The sequence below is a fragment of the Hakea prostrata genome, chromosome 1, assembly GCF_041222555.1.
Source record: "Hakea prostrata isolate BN-2017 chromosome 1, UWA_Hpros_2, whole genome shotgun sequence".
Lineage (NCBI taxonomy): Eukaryota > Viridiplantae > Streptophyta > Magnoliopsida > Proteales > Proteaceae > Hakea > Hakea prostrata.
The window spans coordinates 11,565,663-11,584,641 of NC_142600.1; the positions used below are offsets into that span (position 1 = coordinate 11,565,663).

The window sequence follows — 18,979 nt, forward strand, 5'->3', positions numbered from 1 at the left end:
CTAAAACTCACCCAAATAAATATAACAAAAAATTGGCAAAATTAATTTGGCGTACCTTGGTTCCCTCCCAACCTTTAATAAGCCCGCAGCATTTCAAGAATAAAAAGGTTCCCCAAATAAAAATTATCTAGTATACATTTTAAAGGGGATCTATTCCAAACAAGCGTAACTAAGTTTTTGAACAAAATAACTTCCTCTTGACTAGATTCTTGCAATCTGTAGTGTTTTCCATTGCATCATAGTCAACATGAAGAAATCTTAGATTTGGCATTCTAGAAAAACATTTGATAATCACTTTGCCGAAGTACTCATGCTATTCGCCCAAAGGGTGTTTTAACAATTGATAAAGGTATTTGATCCCAACAAAAGAGATACATTAACAAATAAATAAAAAGAGGGAAATCATCAAACCAAAAGATATCCAATAAGATAATGTATATATGGGCCTATCTCCTACCCAATCCAATAAGAAAGTTATCAATTCCTACCTGAACACCAACCATTGAATGGATGAATCCTCAAAACCAACTGAACACCAACTCTCGTTTTCTGACAAAGTCAACTCTCGTCTTATACCATGCTCAGAAAATATGGTGCCCAATTTGGCTCGGATCGTTTCTTTTAATTGGCATATCATATTGCATCAAGACACAGTAGGCTGAAATAGTTACTGTCTCCCCATCCTCATTTTCAGCAACGATTGACTTCCAAACAGTATTGGATATCTTGATCACCCAAGTAATCATTTTCACATCTTCATCATAGGGAATTTCTTTGGCATGCTTCCATATACAATTCTTTGAACTATCAAAAACTTCAACATGAAACCAAATGGTGTCGCAGAAGAGGTGGGGTTGTCTAAAGGTGGTGCATATGATCAAACCTTGTTGTGGCTGCATCTTCAAGTGACTACGTTGGGCAATTTCCTGGCCATCATCATTTTGAAAGTCAAACCAATCGGGAACTTCACTCCCAGGAAGAAAGATGTCACAGACATTACCATCTCCAAATTCTTTACATATATCCTGTCCATGAGACCAAGTCAGACCATGTTCATTATAAAAAAAATCAGATAAATTGTTTTTTTTTTTTTTTTCAAGGGATAGAAAGCTAGTGGGAGTAAACAAACAAACCTGAAAGATTCTCTTCTTCACAGAACTTTCCAATTTATGGCAATTACGCAAGTCTATAAATGTTGCAGACTTCAAACCCTCTAAGCCCTCAATTTCAATCACCTCCTTACATCCTTCAAGGTCTAGCTCCTGTAATTGCTTCAAGTTTGATAGATGCGGCAATCTTTCTAGGTTGTAGCAATCCCTTACCATAAGAGACCGCAAACTTGACGGAAGCATTGGAAGGCTCTTAAATTTGTTCTCGGATAGATTCAACGACTCCAACGAGTAAATCTCCCCAAGACCACAACCAGCTATATCATCATCTGTGCGATCGCAATCTGACAAATTAAGCATCCTTAAACGTGTCAATTTCCCGAATCCCTTCGGCAGATTTCCGAGCACTTGGCAATAAGAAACATTAAGTACTTCAAGCGATTCCAATTCGTTGATACAACATGGAAGATTTGTTAAACATCGGCATTCTGATAGATTCAATTCTACAAGTTTCTTCAAACAGCGAATAGATTCATGGACTTCAACCAAGCTGTAACAGCCACGGAGATCCAATCTCTCAAGATTCCGGAGTCCAGAGAAATCTGGCATATGGGTTAAGTGAAGAGAGTAGCTAAGGTTGAGCACCTTCAACATTTTTAGATTCTGGAAGATAAAACAAAATGAGTTTCCACCAATGGTATATCAGAAAATTCACTCAAATAAATATAACAAAAAATCGGAAAAATTTAAGTTTTGCATACCTTGGTTCTTTCCCATACTTTAATAAGCCTGCTCTCACGCATTTGAAGAATGACGAGGTTCCGCAGATGAAAATTATCCGGTATACATTTAAAAGGGAACCCAAACCAATCGAGGAAAACTAAGTTTTTGAATGAAATAACTTCCTCTTGATGAGATTCTTCCCAATCTATTGTGTTTTCTCTTGCATCAACCAAGCCACAATTCACTTGAAGAAATCTGAGTTTCGACATTCTAGAAAAACCTTTGATGTTCACTTTGCCAAAATACTCATGCTCTTCACCATTTGGGGGTTTTAACAATTGAAAACCTTCAATAGTTCTTGTTCCCTGACAAAAGAGATAAATTAATAAATAAATAAATAAATAATATATATATATATATATATATATATATATATATATATAGTTGTATGTGCTCTATGTGCTAATAGTACTTACAGTGAGGTTACTCAATATATCAATGGCGTCATCAATATTCCACACTCTACTACGCTCTCCTGGATTCTTGATAGACTCATTACGAACAATTTCCCTACCCATGTCTTTAATTAGATCATGCATGGCTAGCTTGTCATCAAATTCATTAATTGTTACCAAAGACCTCTCTTTGAGACTTTTAATCACAACTACTCCACTCGGATAGCAAGCATCTAAAATCATACTTAGCCAGTCTTTGTCCATTCCAACAAAAAAGCATGAGATATCAAGGAATGCACTTTGATCTAACTTATCTAGTAGATCATAACTTATTTTAAGTTTTTCCAAGACATCATTAAGGGGTATCTCTTTTAGTTTCTCCAACTGACACTTCCACTCAACTGGCTCTCTTTTGTACAGAAGAGAACCCAAAGTCACGAGAGCTAGTGGGAGGCCTCCAGCATAATGCACAACACTTTTTGAGAGCTTCTCATAGCCTTCTAAGGGACGATCTTGTATGAAGGCATGGCGGCATAAAAGTCGAAGAGATTCCTTCTCATCCATTATCTCAACTCTATATGTACACTTTTCATCCATATCCAACTCAGTTAACAAATGTTCATCTCGAGTAGTCAAGATGATTCGACTTCCGGGACAAAACCAATTAAAGCCACGAACCAAGTTATCCAAATGTGTCATCTTCACAACATCATCGAAAACAATAAGAACTCTTTTACAGCGTAGACATTTATTGATCATATTGATTCCTTGGTGCTCATCGTGAATTTCTATGCCTTGACGTTTCAAGATAACAGAGAGAAGCTGCTTTTGGAGACGCAGAGAACCCTCTTGCTGACTAGAAACTTCTCTAACACCAGCAAGAAAGCAACTACTATCAAAGTTTCTAGACATAATGTTAAAAACGGCCTTTGCGATGGTTGTCTTCCCAATTCCACCGGGGCCATATATTCCTACGGTGCGGACAACATTTGATCTGCCTTCATTCAGCAAACTGCATATGGCCTCTACGTGGGAGTCAAGTCCAGTTGGAAATTTTGCAACATGCAAACATCCTCCAGTAGGGTTTGTTATTGCCAACACTTCTTTAACAATGTCCTTTATAAGGTCCGATTCATGCCTGATCATGTTGATGAAAAAACACATTCATGCATATAAATTCAAAAAGGAGCAAAAGAAGAAAGATAAGAACAAGAAATGTACGTGCTCAATGAATCAAAAAGATTTGATTAGTAAGACTTACCCATCTGCAACCTTTCGTTGATCCCACCCCGCCAAATTTGCAGCTTCAGTGAGAGCATCCCTCCACCTCTGCACCTTTCCCAGCTTCTTCTGGAAACACTTTTCGTGTGTCTTAAATGCCTGAGAATAATTGTTGCTCTGTTTCCTGACATCCGACGGATCGATCTTGTAGAAAACAGGGAGAACCCTTTCTATTTGGCCGTCTCTTTTGCAATCGAGGATCTTCAGCAACTCACCAAGGCACCAAGTGGAAGACGCATAATTCTGAGAGAAGACGATAATGGCAACCCTAGAATTCTCGATGGCTGCCATGAGTTCTGAAGAAATGTCCTCTCCTCTATTTAGCTCTTCGTTGTCTCTGAAGGTCAGAATACCTTCTCGAACAAGTGCGTCAAAGAGGTGATCAGTGAAGTTAGTACGAGTGTCCTCCCCACAGAAACTCAAGAATACATCATACTTCCACCGACGCGAAGAAGACGAGGCTCTGCTGGACAAAGCTCCAGAACTCATGTTGGCTGCATGGAGAAATTAAGCAAAAGATCAGAAGGACGATGGCTTTCTACTACCAAAGATGAGTGAAAAACAGAGATTACAAGAGATCGATGCAATGAGGACCCGAAGGGAAAGTGCAAGACAAAGGGGAAAAGAAGAGGAAAACTCAGATTACAAGAGACAGATAAAAACCTTGAAATATTCTCTTCTTCACAGAAGTTTCCAATTTTTGGCAATCAGGCAAGTCTATAAATGTTGCAGGCTTCAAACCCTCTAAGCCCTCAATTCCAATCAGCTCCTTACATCCTTCAACGTCTAGCTCCTTTAATTGCTTAAAGTTTGATAGATGTGGCAATCTTTCCAAGTTGTAGCAATCCCGTAGCTTAAGAGACTGCAAACTTGACGGAAGCATTGGAAGGCTCTTAAATCTGTTGTAGGATAGATTCAATGACTCCAACGAGTAAATCTCCCCAAGACCACAACCAGCTATATCATCATCTGTGCAATTGCACTCTGACAAATTAAGCATTCTTAAACATTTCAATTTCCCGAATCCCTTCGGCAGATTTCCAAGCACTGGGCAAGAAGAAACATTAAGTACTTCAAGCGATTCCAATTCGTTGATACAACATGGAAGATTTGTTAAACAGCTACACTTGGATAGATTCAATTCTACAAGTTTCTTCAGACAACGAATAGATTCATGTACTTCAACCAAGCAGCAACAACCACGGAGATCCAATCTCTCAAGATTCCGGAGTCCAGAGAAATCGGCATATGGGTTAAGTCAAGAGAGTAGCTAAGGTTGAGGACCTTTAACATTTTTAGATCCTGAAAGATAAAACAAAATGAGTTTCCACCAATGGCATATCATAAAATTCACTCAAATAAATATAACAAAAAATTGGCAAAATTTAATTTCACATACCTTGGTTCTTTCCCAAACTTTAATAAGCCTGCTCTCACACATTTGAAGAATGACGAGGTTCCGCAGATGAAAATTATCCGGTATACATTTAAAAGGGAACCCAAACCAATCGAGGAAAACTAAGTTTTTGAATGAAATAACTTCCTCTTGACGAGATTCTTCCCAATCTATTGTGTTTTCTCTTGCATCAACCAAGCCACAGTTCACTTGAAGAAATCTTAGATTTGGCATTCTAGAAAAACCTTTGATATTCACTTTGCCAAAATACTCATGCCCTTCACCATTTGGGGGTATTAACAATTGAAAGCCTTCAATAGTTCTTGTTCCCTGACAAAAGAGATAAATTAATATATATAAAGAAAGGGGGAAATCATCATGTATTTATTATTATAAGAGATGTAGTTGTATGTGCCAATAGTACTTACAGTGAGGTTTCTCAATATACCAATGGCGTCATCAATATTCCACACTCTACTACGCTTTCCTGGATCCTCGATACACTCCTTGCGAACAATTCCCCTACCCACGTCTCTAATTAGATGGTGCATGCGTAGCTTGTCAAAATTTTCATCAATTGTTACCAAAGACCTCTCTTTGAGAATTTTAATCGCAGCTGCTCCGTTCAGACGGCAAGCATCTAAAATCATACTTAGCCGGTCTTTGTCCATTCCAACAAAAAAGCATGAGATATCAAGGAATGCCCGCTGATCAAATTTATCTAATAGATCATAACTTATTTTAAGATTTTTTGAGACATCCTCAATGGTTGTCTCTTTTAGTTTCTCCAATTGACACTCTCCCTCAATTGGAGTTCGTTTGTACAGGAGAGAACCCAAAATCACGAGCGCTAATGGGAGGCCTCCTGCATAATGTACCACTTTCTCCGAGAGGTTCTCATATCCTTCTGAGGGATGATCTTGTCTGAAGGCATGGCGGCAGAAAAGTCGAAGAGATTCATTCTCATCCATTGTCTCGACTCTATAATTATATGTTTCATCTATATTCAATTCATTCAGCAAATGTACATCTCTAGTTGTCAAGACGATTCGACTTCCTCGATAAAATCCTCGAAAAAACCATTGAACGCTACCAACCAATTTAATCAAATCTTTCATCTCGACCACATCATCAAAAACAATGAGAACTCTTTTACGGTGTAGATGTTCCCTGAGCATAAATATTCGCTCGTGTTCATCGCAAATATCTATGCTTTCACCTTTCCAAGATATCACTGAAAAGCTGTTTTTGCAGGCACAGAGAACCTCCTTGCTGATTAGAAACCTCACTAACACCAGCAAGAAAGCAACTACCATCAAAGTTTCTAGACATAATGTTAAAAACGGCCTTTGCGATGGTTGTCTTCCCAATTCCACCGGGGCCATATATTCCTATGGTGCGAACAACATCTGATCCGCCTTCATTCAGCAAACTGCGTATGGCCTCTACGTGGGAGTCAAGTCCAGTTGGAAATTTTGCAACATGCAAACATCCTCCAGTAGGGTTTGTTATTGCCAACACTGCTTTAACAATGTCCTTTATAAGTTCCCATTCATGCCTGATCATGTTGATGAAAAAACATATAAATGCGTATAAATTCAAAAAGGAACAAAAGAAGAAACAAAGAACAAGATGCTCAATGAACCAAAAGGATTTGACTAATAAGACTTACCCGCCATCTACAAAATCCCACCCCTCCAAATTCACAGCTTCTGTGAGAGCAGCCGTCCACCACTGCACCTTGACATCCGACGGATCGATCTTGTAGAAAACAGGGAGAACCCTTTCTATTTGGCCGTCTCTTTTGCAATCGAGGATCTTCAGCAACTCACCAAGGCACCAGGTGGAAGACGCATAATTCTGAGAGAAGACGATAATGGCAACCCTAGAATCTTCAATGGCTGCCATCACTTCTGAAGAAATGTCCTCTCCTCTGTTCAGCTCATCTTCGTCTCTGAAAATCTGAAAACCTTCTCGGACTAGTGCGTCAAAGAGGTGATTGGTGAAGTTAGTACGAGTATCCTCCCCACAAAAACTCAAGAATACTTCATACTTCCACTGGTCGGAGGAAGACGAGGCTCCGCTGGACAAGGCTCCGGAGCTCATGTTGGCAGCCATGGAGACATTATGCGAAAGATCAGAAGTCGACGAGGCTCCGAAGCTCATCTTGGCTCCCATGGCGGAGAAATTAAGCAAAAGATCAGATCTGAAGGACGATGTCTTTCTACTACCAAAGACGAGTGAAAACAGAGACTACAAGACACGATGCAATGAGTATATGCAAGACACAAGATCGGAAGGGAAAGTGGAAGACAAAAGAGAGAAAAAACGCAGATTAAATCTGCAAGTCAGACATCACAGGGAGAAGAGAAGTTGCTCAGAAGGTATAAGGAAAATGCTCAGCGTGCGTGCATTATAGAATTAGAAACAGCTTGAGCTGGATCCAAACAGGCTATAGGTGGGTGTGTCCTCCACGACGATTAAAATTAAATATCTCGTAATTCATACCAAAGTCAACAGCACTGTGTTTTTTTACTTCAATTTTACAGGAGACGGATACAATCCAATGAGAAAATACGCAAGTCAGACATCACAGTGAGAAGAGAAGTTGCTCGGAAGGTAAAAAGAAAAGTGCCCAGAGTGCCTGCATTTTAAAATTAGAAACAGCTGGATCCAGGTAGGATATAAGTGCGTTCTCCATCCATGGTTTATAATCTTTATTCTTTCATTTTTTGTTTCTTTTTGATAAAAGTACTATTAGTCTATTACAGTGAGCTTGAATACTCTTAGAGAGATGACTTGATTTTTAATGGGAAATTATGGACTCCAGAACAAGTTGTGAAAAAATCTTGGAAAGCTTTTTACGAATTTTGGAGCTTACAACAGCCTACTCGTGATGATGTTCAGGATGTTGCTAGATTTTGGATCCCTCCAATCGCTGCTTCTAAGATCAATTCGGATTACTCTCTCTCTTCTTCTGAAAATCTGGCTGATATGGATTTCATCGCAAGAGACGACTGTGGCTCTTGCATCTTTGCGGCTTCAATCCCTTGCTCGGTCTCCTCTATCATCTCAGGCAAAGCTCATGCTATCAGGGAAGCCCTCCTCTGGGCTGGGCAGGAAGGCTTAAAGAACATCTTTTTTGAAAGCGATTCCTTGACTCTGTGTAAAGGTCTGCTTGATCATTTTTTCCCTTTTGAGCTAGATGCTCTTCCTGTGGTGGAGGATATTAGGATGTTGCTATCTTCTGAACCATCTTGGTCGGTTCAGTTTGTCTCTAGGTGGGCTAATTCTGTAGCCGATTCCCTAGCTAGGAAGGCCCGGTCCATGGCAAGTAGGACTGTTTGGTCTGTCTCCGTTCCTTGGCTTCTTGAAACTTGTAATCAGGATGTCTTGGGTTTTTCTTGCCCTCCTTCTAATTAAAAATCTGTTTACCAAAAAAAAAAAAAAAAAAAAACTCTTAGAGAGATGATTCACATATATTTCAATTTGAAACTCTACACTTAAGAGAGAATATCAAATTAGGACTCTAGAGAATTTGAAGAATCAAAGTTAAGCAATAGTTTTATATATAAGTTGGAGGTAGGGAATAACTTTCATATATACAATACGAAGCTCCAATCTTGAGAAAATTCGAATTCTTAACCTCTTACTTATGAATTGTCGGTATCTACCAAAAGAGCCAACCTCTTGGAATATCTTCACTCTTTACAATTAAATGACTTTGACAACTAAGACAAATTATATCTGTATACTAAAGTATAATTTTTGAGTACATGCAATTAGCCGATACATTTTCAATATGCATTGCAAAAAGCTCAGTATCTTATATCCTTCACAATTAATCAACAATAGGATTCATGAAATCTCTCTCATTAATTTTATTTTATTTTTATAATAAGATCTAATAATTCTCACCATGTGCGGATTCCATTTTCCAATGCTGCACTTAATGACCCTATATAGATGAGTCATTGCATTGTCCTCCATGCCAACTACTCTAGTGATGAATTGCATTATAATTTGCAATTGAGATTAGTTTAGAATTTCAAATTTTCAACTAAAACCTTTTTTTTTTTTAACAAATTAAAATATCTTTTACTTAAAAGGGTTATTCAAGGCTCTAAAAAAAATACTTAACAGTATAAAAATAAATTTTAATTAAAAAAATTAACCGACTAAGAAGGAAGGTATTTAATATTTTTGCCAATTAAAAAAGGAGACAAGCGAAATTATCTAACTAAGAATGAATCCAAATGTCATTTGGTCGACTAAGAGATGAAATAAGTAATATTTATTCTATATATTATTTAAATTAATCGTCAAATGTAATGTCCCCATCTCCAACATATAAAAATCGTCCATTAAAATATCAACTATGTAATATATTTTAATCCAAGAAATAAGACAAATTTAATAATTATCATTAAATTAAAATATTACGGGTGGCTGAATCCTTTGACTTATGAGAAAAGACAAGTATCAAGTGGAAGGAGAGGTTCAATAGAATATTGAGTTTCCAATATAACAACTACCTTAAAATAAAATTTCCAATTAAGCATGAAAGAGAAAATAGTAGTTTAAGTGTATCAAATCAAATCTTTCTAGTCTTCCTTGTTGGTTGTATTTAACTTGTCCGGATCATCTCCCCAGGGAGCACTCTTTGCTTTTCGAAGACTTTACAACCTTGGCCCAAAAAAAAAAAAAAAAGACTTTACAACCATAAATTACAAGGGGCCCATAAAATTAGGGTGATGAATTTTTTTTTACTTGTAGGCCCCAAATAATTTGTGGTTGTACAGATCCCTTGACCAGAAAAAAAATACGGACTTGTATTTAACTACACTCTGATCTGATCGAGACTTAGGGGTGTCAACGGTGCGGTTTTGGGCTGGGCCTAACTATTTCGGACTGAATTACACCTAGCCCAAACACGACCGATTAACAAAATAACGGTTTCAGGCCGGTTTTAGGGTGCTGTTTGGGTTCGGGCTAACTAACGGTTTCGGATAACTGTTTATACTCGAGTTGACTAACCGTTTATGGTGTGCAAAAAAAAGAACAAGAAAAAAAAATTGAGCATCCTACAACAAAAGCCAAAATTATATGGAAAACAAAGTTGTTATTGATCAATTTTCATTAAAAAAAATCCACCAATCCAATAGAAATCAAGAACCTAGGTATTAAGTAGTAGAATGATTATTTGATCTTTGAATTCATGCTTAAATTTTTAGTTGTACCAACAACTTAGTAGTAATATAATGATTCAAATACTATTTAATGTAAAATTATAAAACGGGTTGTAAAATAGGCTATAACGGGTTGCGGTTCCGTTTAGGATTGGTGCGGGCTCCGCCACCCACAACCCAAACACAGCCCATTAAGGTTCGGCTCGGGCCAATTCGGGTTATAACGGGCCGGTACAGTTCAGTTAACAATTCGGGCTACAAATTGAAATCCCTATCAAGACCCAAAGGGTGACAGAAAGATTTTTTTTTTCCTGAGATTTAATTTAAGCAAATCTTTATCTAATTTAAACTATTAAAAAAATCCTTGCCAACTCTCGGGAAAACGTCCTCTATTGTACAAATCTCTTTGCTGTACACAGCAGTACACTATTGTACCAAATGGTTGGCTGAAAAAACAAAACAAATACAAGACCATTTAGGATTTTAAAATTTTAAAATAAAACTTTTAATCTTAATCTATTTGGTACAAAAATGCACTACTCTACACAACAGAAAAAGTACACAGCAGAGGATTTTTTTTTACTGCCATCTCTCTACTGTTCTTCAAATGTGTGGACAAACTGTTTCCAGCCCCTGCTAGAGTGGATCTGAATCCCTATAAGCCATATCTGCTACTTTCAGTTCCCTGGGAGATCGTTTTGAGTAGGGTTTTTCCTTCACTCCTAGAGCAAAGTGATCCATCTCCCTCTTTAACCAATCCTGCTTCTGAAAGAGAAATTCAGCCAACTGACTCATTTGCAATCCATGTCCTGTCAAACATGGATGTTTTGCGAGCTGAAAGGATTGTGTAAATCAATCATGAATTGGTGCTAAATGAATAGACTTTCACCTCTATCACTGGCAAGGTTCTGCTGTTCCATGCTAAGGTTAACTCTTTTTACCAAGCCGGAGGTGATGGTTTAACTCACTTAGCAACAATTTATGGAGATGGAGTGAGTACATGCCATTCCATCTCAACAATCATCATAGATCTGAGCTTCTTACAAGTTCTGCTCTTCTGTGGCAGAATCAGTGGTTCAAGATTCAAAAAAAAGGAGACACCATCAAGGCCTCTTTTTGGATGGAACCCATGAGAAAAGTTACGATCTTTGGAGCATAATCCTCCAGATTAAATGGAATAGAGGTAATTATAAAATATCAATTATGATAGAAATTTTAAAAAATTAGCATAAATATAAAAAATTCAAGATAAATCGATAGAGCTGTAAAGAGGGGTATAAGGAATTTTTTTTTTTCAATTAGGGTCCATATGACAATGATTTTGTACCAATTTTTTCAATGACAGAATGAATTTTTTATACTAATGCTAGTTTGCCCAATTCAGCACAAAATAAGTACTAAAATCTTGTATGGTTTGGCACGTTTCTCTGGCAAATGGGTACAAACTCTTGTATAGCATGTACAAAATGAACACCCTTTTTCTTTTAATAATAATAAAGAAACTAAATACAAGTACTTAAATTTCACCGCACAATTGTTTACATCCATGATATGAAACTGTTCGAAGCTATTAATATCATCCACAAAGCAAATAAAATCCATCCGAAGGGGAAAAAAATAATAATAATTCCCCACATGCATCTCTAAAAGACTAACATATGCAAATTGCTTCAAGCTGAGAATTCAACTAGGTGGTGGACCAATATCCAGTTCATTTTGCTCGTAAATGTGTGACATGTGTCCCAACATCACATCAAAAGGTTAGGGTTTATTTGCAAGTCACATCATTTTTTTTATAAATTTAATCACAACTCTTTGATGTGACTTATAAATGGATCTCAACCATTTGATGTGATCTTGGGACATGTCATACATCTACTATTTCCTAGGAAATAGATGGTCCATTTCCTAGTAAAAAATGGACTGAATAATTTTCCACTAGGTGGTTGGATAACTACAATCATTGTCTCAAGAATATCCTCCCTAATATGGGGTTCAGCAAATATTAGCACCTCTCTCCATGATGGGTCAAACCTGATATATAAGATTGCCTTCATTAACATGGCCCTATCCAATAACATTAACTGCAGTACCTCCATAGCCCTAGCAATGTTGAAGTCACGAAGAATGTATTTACTCTTCAATCTAAAAACATCGAAATACAAAAACTGAAACCATAATTATATCAAAGACATCAAAATATGAAAACTGAAAACAGTTCTATAAAACAATGGAATCATCCACAGCACTTGGACAACTATCTTTTCCAACTAATCAGCTGCATCCACTTAATGGGTATACAACAATCAAGTGTGAATATGATGTGAGGGTTTAAGTTACTAATATTAATCCATCAATGAGTCAAAAATAAACTCACGTTGTCATCCACCATGAAGAAACATAGAATCCATTAGTCACACCCCGAAAATAAATTTATGAGCAGACCTTCAAGGTAATTGCATAACTCATAAACATTCTGTAAAACAATCTCATTTCAAATCAAATTATAATAAAATTGATCGGTTCCCCTACCTCCACACACACACACACAAAAATCTCAAACCAAGCCAAGAAAGAGTTGGAGCGTTCATTCAATTTCTAATATGAACATTATAGCTGCAGGCCAAAATCCTATTAACTCAACGGGTGGCCAAGTTAAGCATTCTACCATTTATACCAGCATAAATTTGGAGAAATCCTCATGCATCATAGTAACTAATTCCAAATCCTAGATACAAAGCTGTATTGCACTCAATATTCTTCAAACATGTCAAGCCTGATATAAGTTTTTTATCATGTGGGGGAAGGACACTAAATAGTAGCAGGTGCAATACAAAGATCAATGCAAATCTCATAGATTGCAGAAAGCAGTGAACCAAATTCCTTCAACAACATGTTTAAACAAGCCAGCACATTAAAGAAGGAAAAAAGCATCACAAAAGTAAGAAATATTGGAAAATGATATATAACAACTACTTGACAAAAGGGGTTTGATCAGTATCAATTCATTTAAAGAACTGGGAGAACAATGGCACCTGAACAATGTTATTCCAACATCAATTCTCATAAACTCACAGACACACCTGACCAGAAGAACAGACCAACGTGGAGCCATGCTTAGAAGGATACCCAACTCAAGGTCTAGCTCATTTTCTATATGGCAAGTTCCCCCGTGTCTTTCATTGACATGCATCCTGTTTATTTCTTTACTATATGGATGGCACCACCAATTAAAAACATCACCCACCAAAGCATGAACCACATCATGCTTTTTGGAACTCGGAACATTTTAAAGATTCATAGATATCATTACATAACACTAACCAAGAGCCATTTATTCACCAAGGCAATAAAATAAAGAAAAATGAAGCTTTCAATATAATGTCAATGCCTCATAACTTGATTAGAATTTTTCAGCATCAGTATACCACAAGAATGGAAAGAACACTGACAAAAAAAAGTATCTAAAAACAGAATACCGGTAACAACTGATTATAACCAACCACAAAAATAATTAAAAGAAATTACTGAGATGAGTTTATGCATTTCAAGTCAACAACCATTTCAAGAAGGCAAAGCATCTCGGGTTAGATATAGGTCTGTTCTATACTTTCCTATGTCTTTCTTATCGATCTTCACAATTTAACAGTTGCTTGTAAGTTTCAGAAACCAATGAAACTGTCAATATAAATTGATGGACGATCGGAATCTTCTAACTTTAATATGAAGCCTGGCTATGTTGCAAGCATTGACCCATGGAAGCTGATAAAGATGAGCAGAGACAAAGCTCTGTTAGCAGCTGAAAAGGCAAAGGAAAGGCTGACGGCACATAAATCAGCAGTGGCACATGAACCTTTGAAGCCACTGCCATCAGAAACAAAATATGGAGCACTGATAAATCAAGAGATGAACATAATTGGTACAGGATCAGGGACTACCCCTCTCATTTCCTAAGTATGGTTTCCAGGTTCACCAAGGAAATTTTTAAGCCCAAGAGAAAAAGAATCCATCAGACTGCTAAATAATTTATTCATTAGATAGGGAATCCTACTCCTACACAACCCATACTGGAAGGTCATCTTAAGTTGCCTAATCTTTCTCACCTCACTGAATTACAATTATCATAAAGGAGGAACATCAGCTGTAGGGCTAGTTTCATCATTCATGTGAAAGGCTAAATGCATCCACATTGGTTTCGTTAAATTGAACAAACTTCATTTTATACCTTTTGATAGTCAGAAGTAAGTAAGATTACATGCCTATGCAATAACTGTCTTTAGTTCTTCTAGGCATTAAGTCGTGCCGAGGAAGGCCACAATCCAGTTATCTCTTTCTGACATCGGTTACATCAAATAGCCAATCCTTTTCTGGCCTCATTGAATTTCCCCAATCGTAACAAAAAGAAATTCAGCCAAAAAGAAACCCCTTTTAGTAAGACACGGAGAAGCCAATTCTTAGATGGAACAACAAAATAAATAGACACAATGAAAAAGAATTACCAGTTCACCTTCCATGATGTACTTAGAAACTTTGTCTTTGACAGATTTGAGTTCCTCTTTGAATAAATCTTTGGTGATTTTGTTCTCCAAATTGAGGTTGCAGAGGACTTGGCGAGATCTACTACGATTGAAGATGAAACTTAACTCACTTGTTGTTAGGGATCTCAACTCATCCGACTTGAACACATTGGCTGCTCAGACTACGATACAACTGATATAGATTTGATTGAGAAGAAACATACAGGCATAAAACACCTACCAGAGAAACCGTAAATGCGGAAGCAGATACTGAAAGGTACCTTTGGAGACAGATTTGAGGGTTCTCGAGAGCAACTCGCCTTCTTCTTCGTTCTCAAGAGCAACTTTTTCACAGATCTTCCACCTTCTTCATTCTTCTCCGATGGGTTTCGTTGATGGTTTGAGGATCGAAATACAGTTTAGGGATGATGAACGAGAATGTTCTATTTTCGAGTGAAAAGACACCGATTCCCTCCATCAGCGCCTTGCCCATGGTTGAACCCAACCTTACCCCACATTTTTGCAAGAAGTGTGTCTGGGCCCACTAAGCTCCAAAGTCGGCATACAAGATGTGTGCCTAATACCTGGTTCAGCACACTTAATTTAGATCAGTTTACAATACAAGATTTTGATAACTTATGTGTCAAAATGGGCAAATGGCACAGAATAAATGTGGCGGGAGCATTCATATTCCATAACATGCTATTAAACTCACATAGAAGTTCTGTTTCAGTACCCTATTCTATAATGAGCTCTGAGAGATTTTGAGCTTAGATACAAGGAATCGAACTTTTTGAATTTCATTCTTAGGATTACTTTTGGAAACTCTGTTAAGGAATTCAAACATTACTCAAAATTTTTCAAATTTCCCTAATGTTATCCCTAAAAAATACTCCCCCATTGTATCTCAAGAAACCATTTACAGTTGAACAAGTCATACTGTAACTAAAAAACCATATAAAGAATTGCCAAACCTATTAGAAAGAACAAACTCTAAATCGCAAACCTATTGGAAAGAACAAGAAATCTGAGTTTTAACGCCATTTGAAACCAATAACAACAGAAGCCTCTTTTTCATAAGATCCTCCAATGTTTGTGAACATGAGATATCCACCAATTTCTTTTATTTATTTATTTTTTTTTTTTGGAAATGAGGTTAGTTCGGGCCAGCTTGCTTTTTATATAATTAATATAGGCGGGGCTTCGCCCTTGGTCCCGAAGAGATTCGAACTCTGACCTCTTACGTGGAAGCGTTGGGCTTTGCCAACTGAGCCACCCCTCGGGGTTACTTTGTGCATCCAAATAAAATGGAAAATTGTATTGCCAAGACTACTTCTATCCAAAAACATCAAATGCTGCCCACTACAAATTTGATTTACTCAAAAGTGGACATTTTGCATTTGGTTACAACCCTGTCATAAATGACTACAAGGTGGAAAATATTGCACAGCTCTATGTTAGCAGTGATGTATCACCGGACCCCAGTAGTGTGGGATAACTTTTCAACAGCATGGGCATTTTGGGCAGCCCCAATCAAGCCAAAATAGGTCTAGTTACAACTTACAAGTAGAATTTTATTTAGAGTCCAACTATTTTCTTATTTTGTTACTTGAGTCAGTCTATGTCAAGATAATTAGTTGTCCTTGTCTAATCCCACTTTTATGTTGTTGCTTGGGTCACTCTAGGAGTAGTAAAGTTGGAATATTATTTTAAAAAGGATTCATGTTAAAATAAAAGTCCTTATCCGTTTTGCTTTCAAAGTTGAGTCCTAATAGACTTAGAGTCTTTCAATAAAGGCTATAAATACAGCTTATAGCTTGTAACCAAATCAGTTTTGATGAATAAAATTATTGAAGAGGCCTTACAGCAGAGGATCAAGTGTTTTCACCAGGGATTCCGGGAATCCCCAATGCAGGAAAATTGAAACCCTAATTTAGCAGTCGACCACAATCCTAGCCCTAACACACACCTAGAAACCTAGAAATTTGAAACCTTAATTTCCCAAAACACTAGACTTCTAGAATTCAAATCTGAAACCAAAAACAGCAAGATTCAGGTTTGTATTTCATTCTCCCCTAACCTCTAAACCCTAGTCAAACAGCCCAAACCTAGTATGCCACCCCTACAAACCCAAAAACCCCTAAACAACCCTAAATCCCTAAGCGCATGGTTCTTGAAACCGTGATGGCCTACTGATTTTCCTTATTAGATCCTCGATTCTCGCCTCATCCCATTGAAGTTACATCAAGCAGTGATGGCTATCCTCCCTTTTGAATGGTGACTGTCTACTCACTTAACCACCCATTCTTGGGGAGAGACGAAGTACATGTACTTCCACCAGGAATATGTCGACACCCTTAGCAGTAACTAAAAGTACAAAAGCAGCAATGGCCACCATATTCAAGATCAATTGGGTTACAAAGACATCAAACAGTTCCAAAGACCTAAGTTTCATTTTTTTACTTTGCCCTTAAAGGTAAAGGAGTTTTGAGAGCCACCGTTGCCTGACAAACTACGCAGATATTTGAGAATCTTGAGTGTACTTGGAGGACAACGTTGTGCATTTTCTGAATTTTATCATGTAGTGAATCTTCCTATGTTCTTTTCTATTTTTGGGTGATGAAGGATTATGATGTGAGGGATTCTGGGGTGAAAAATTCTCAATTGAAAATCTAGATGAACATCCACCAAGGAAAACGATGTATTTCAGGTTAAGAACAGATAGGTGGTTTCAGTTATGCATGCCCATGTGGTAAGGAAGGTGTTATACTCAACGCATCAGATGAACCCCTATAAAAGAAGAGTGGCTAGATATCTTATGGTTCATGGTGTTCCATGTACTATTGATATGGAGACCTATGCTGGGAGTCTTGTTCAACTTTCTACCAAAGATGGAACTGAGCCGAGATTTAGGATTCCACCATTCCCGACCTGTCCTTCACTGGTGTGACAAAAAATGTTACAGTTTAAAATTGCTGTTCTTATATTTGTCAGCAAGTTTTCTTATAATTTGTATACTATTTAAAACATTTCCTTTCAATATCAATTTTCCTTGTTTCTAACTCGAAAGCACCTACAGGATAGTTGATCGAGTTTCAAGCTGCTTGCCTTCTTATAATATCTTGTTTTTCCCAAAATTGAATTTTCTTTTTAAAGTTTATTATTTAAGTTAGATTGAATCACTTTATTTACAATTTCATGGAGTTAAATAGTTTACCAGTATGTAAAACCTATCTATGATGATTTGGAAGAAGAAAAGCACAGACTAGAGCATAACATTGCAGATGTGGTATAAAATGTAAAGGGGAAGAAGGACCAGCCTTTTCCCTAATAATATTAAAGAAATCCGGATTTTTATAAAAGATTCTTGAAAATAATGGTTATTTCTATTCAGGGGAGTATCTACTCTTATAACAACTGCTTTGCTTTTTTTGTTTCCGATTTCTTTTTCTTTTAGTAAACACGAATACCTGTTGATCTGATTTAGGTTGTGAGTACATAGTTGACGACACTAGATCTGATGAAACACATCATGTTCTTCCTCCATTATGAGATGGTTCACATACAATGGGAGTATGTAGACCACTTTTAGACTCAGTTTGTTACTTTTGTTACCCAACTGTAGCTTCTGTTGGACATTGTCAGACAGTTGTAGCTTTCTCTGTTACAATTCTTGGTTCTTTTCCTTATTTTCTGTAACCTGATTATATTTAAGATTGGTACCCATGTTCTTGTGATATCAGTTGTTTGATAATAATACTGAGAAATTTATTATCATACGGCCATGGATTAGTGTGCAAGAAACCAAAATAAAGAAGCAAACCACATTTCAAATTTATAATCCCACAAATGGCTAACATGACAAGATAAAAGAGGAAGGAAATGAATGTTGGAAGGCAAGCCTTGTATCTAATCAAAATCCAATGTCATTATAAAACCAGCACTTCAACTAAATACTAACAGTCAGTGATATCAGTTATTACCAATTATATAATGATCAGAACCACTTATCTTTATGAAACAATATCATCTGATAAAGAACAAAGTTTTCCATAATTGAGAACTTTTGTGTATATTATGCTTCAACTTATGCGCCTCACCAGTAAGGCATTCAACCAAACCTTCAAAAACAGAGGGGATTAAATTGAAGAACTGACCCAGCCAACCAACCAAACCCCCCCCCCCCCCCCCCCCCAAAAAAAAAAAAAAAAAAACTACCACCAACAGAAAAAGAACCTCATATGACAGATACCATCAGCAACATAGCAAACAAATTTATTGAACATTCTCAGTAAAAGAGCTAATTTTG

General features: G+C 37.1%; 1 protein-coding gene and 1 pseudogene across 2 annotated transcripts in view; both read right to left on the reverse strand.

Annotated features, from left to right (window-relative positions):
• Positions 1-4,781, reverse strand: LOC149027480 (TMV resistance protein N-like). The gene is made up of 6 exons (XM_089162970.1): positions 4,232-4,781; positions 3,549-4,062; positions 2,309-3,425; positions 1,871-2,197; positions 1,134-1,772; positions 1-1,025 (listed from the first exon to the last, which is right to left on the reverse strand). The coding sequence occupies exons 1-6, from the start codon at positions 4,566-4,568 to the stop codon at positions 582-584; spliced, it is 3,378 nt and encodes a 1,125-aa protein (XP_089019096.1). The 5' UTR covers positions 4,569-4,781; the 3' UTR covers positions 1-581.
• Positions 4,724-18,979, reverse strand: part of LOC149027481 (disease resistance protein RPP2A-like) — a 24,263-nt pseudogene continuing 10,007 nt past the window's right edge. The window contains exons 7-11 of the transcript XR_016172824.1: positions 6,637-7,217; positions 6,414-6,522; positions 5,393-6,355; positions 4,968-5,294; positions 4,724-4,870 (exon numbers count right to left, since the gene is read on the reverse strand). The product of XR_016172824.1 is annotated as a disease resistance protein RPP2A-like (transcript). The remainder of the gene's footprint in view (positions 4,871-4,967; positions 5,295-5,392; positions 6,356-6,413; positions 6,523-6,636; positions 7,218-18,979) is intronic.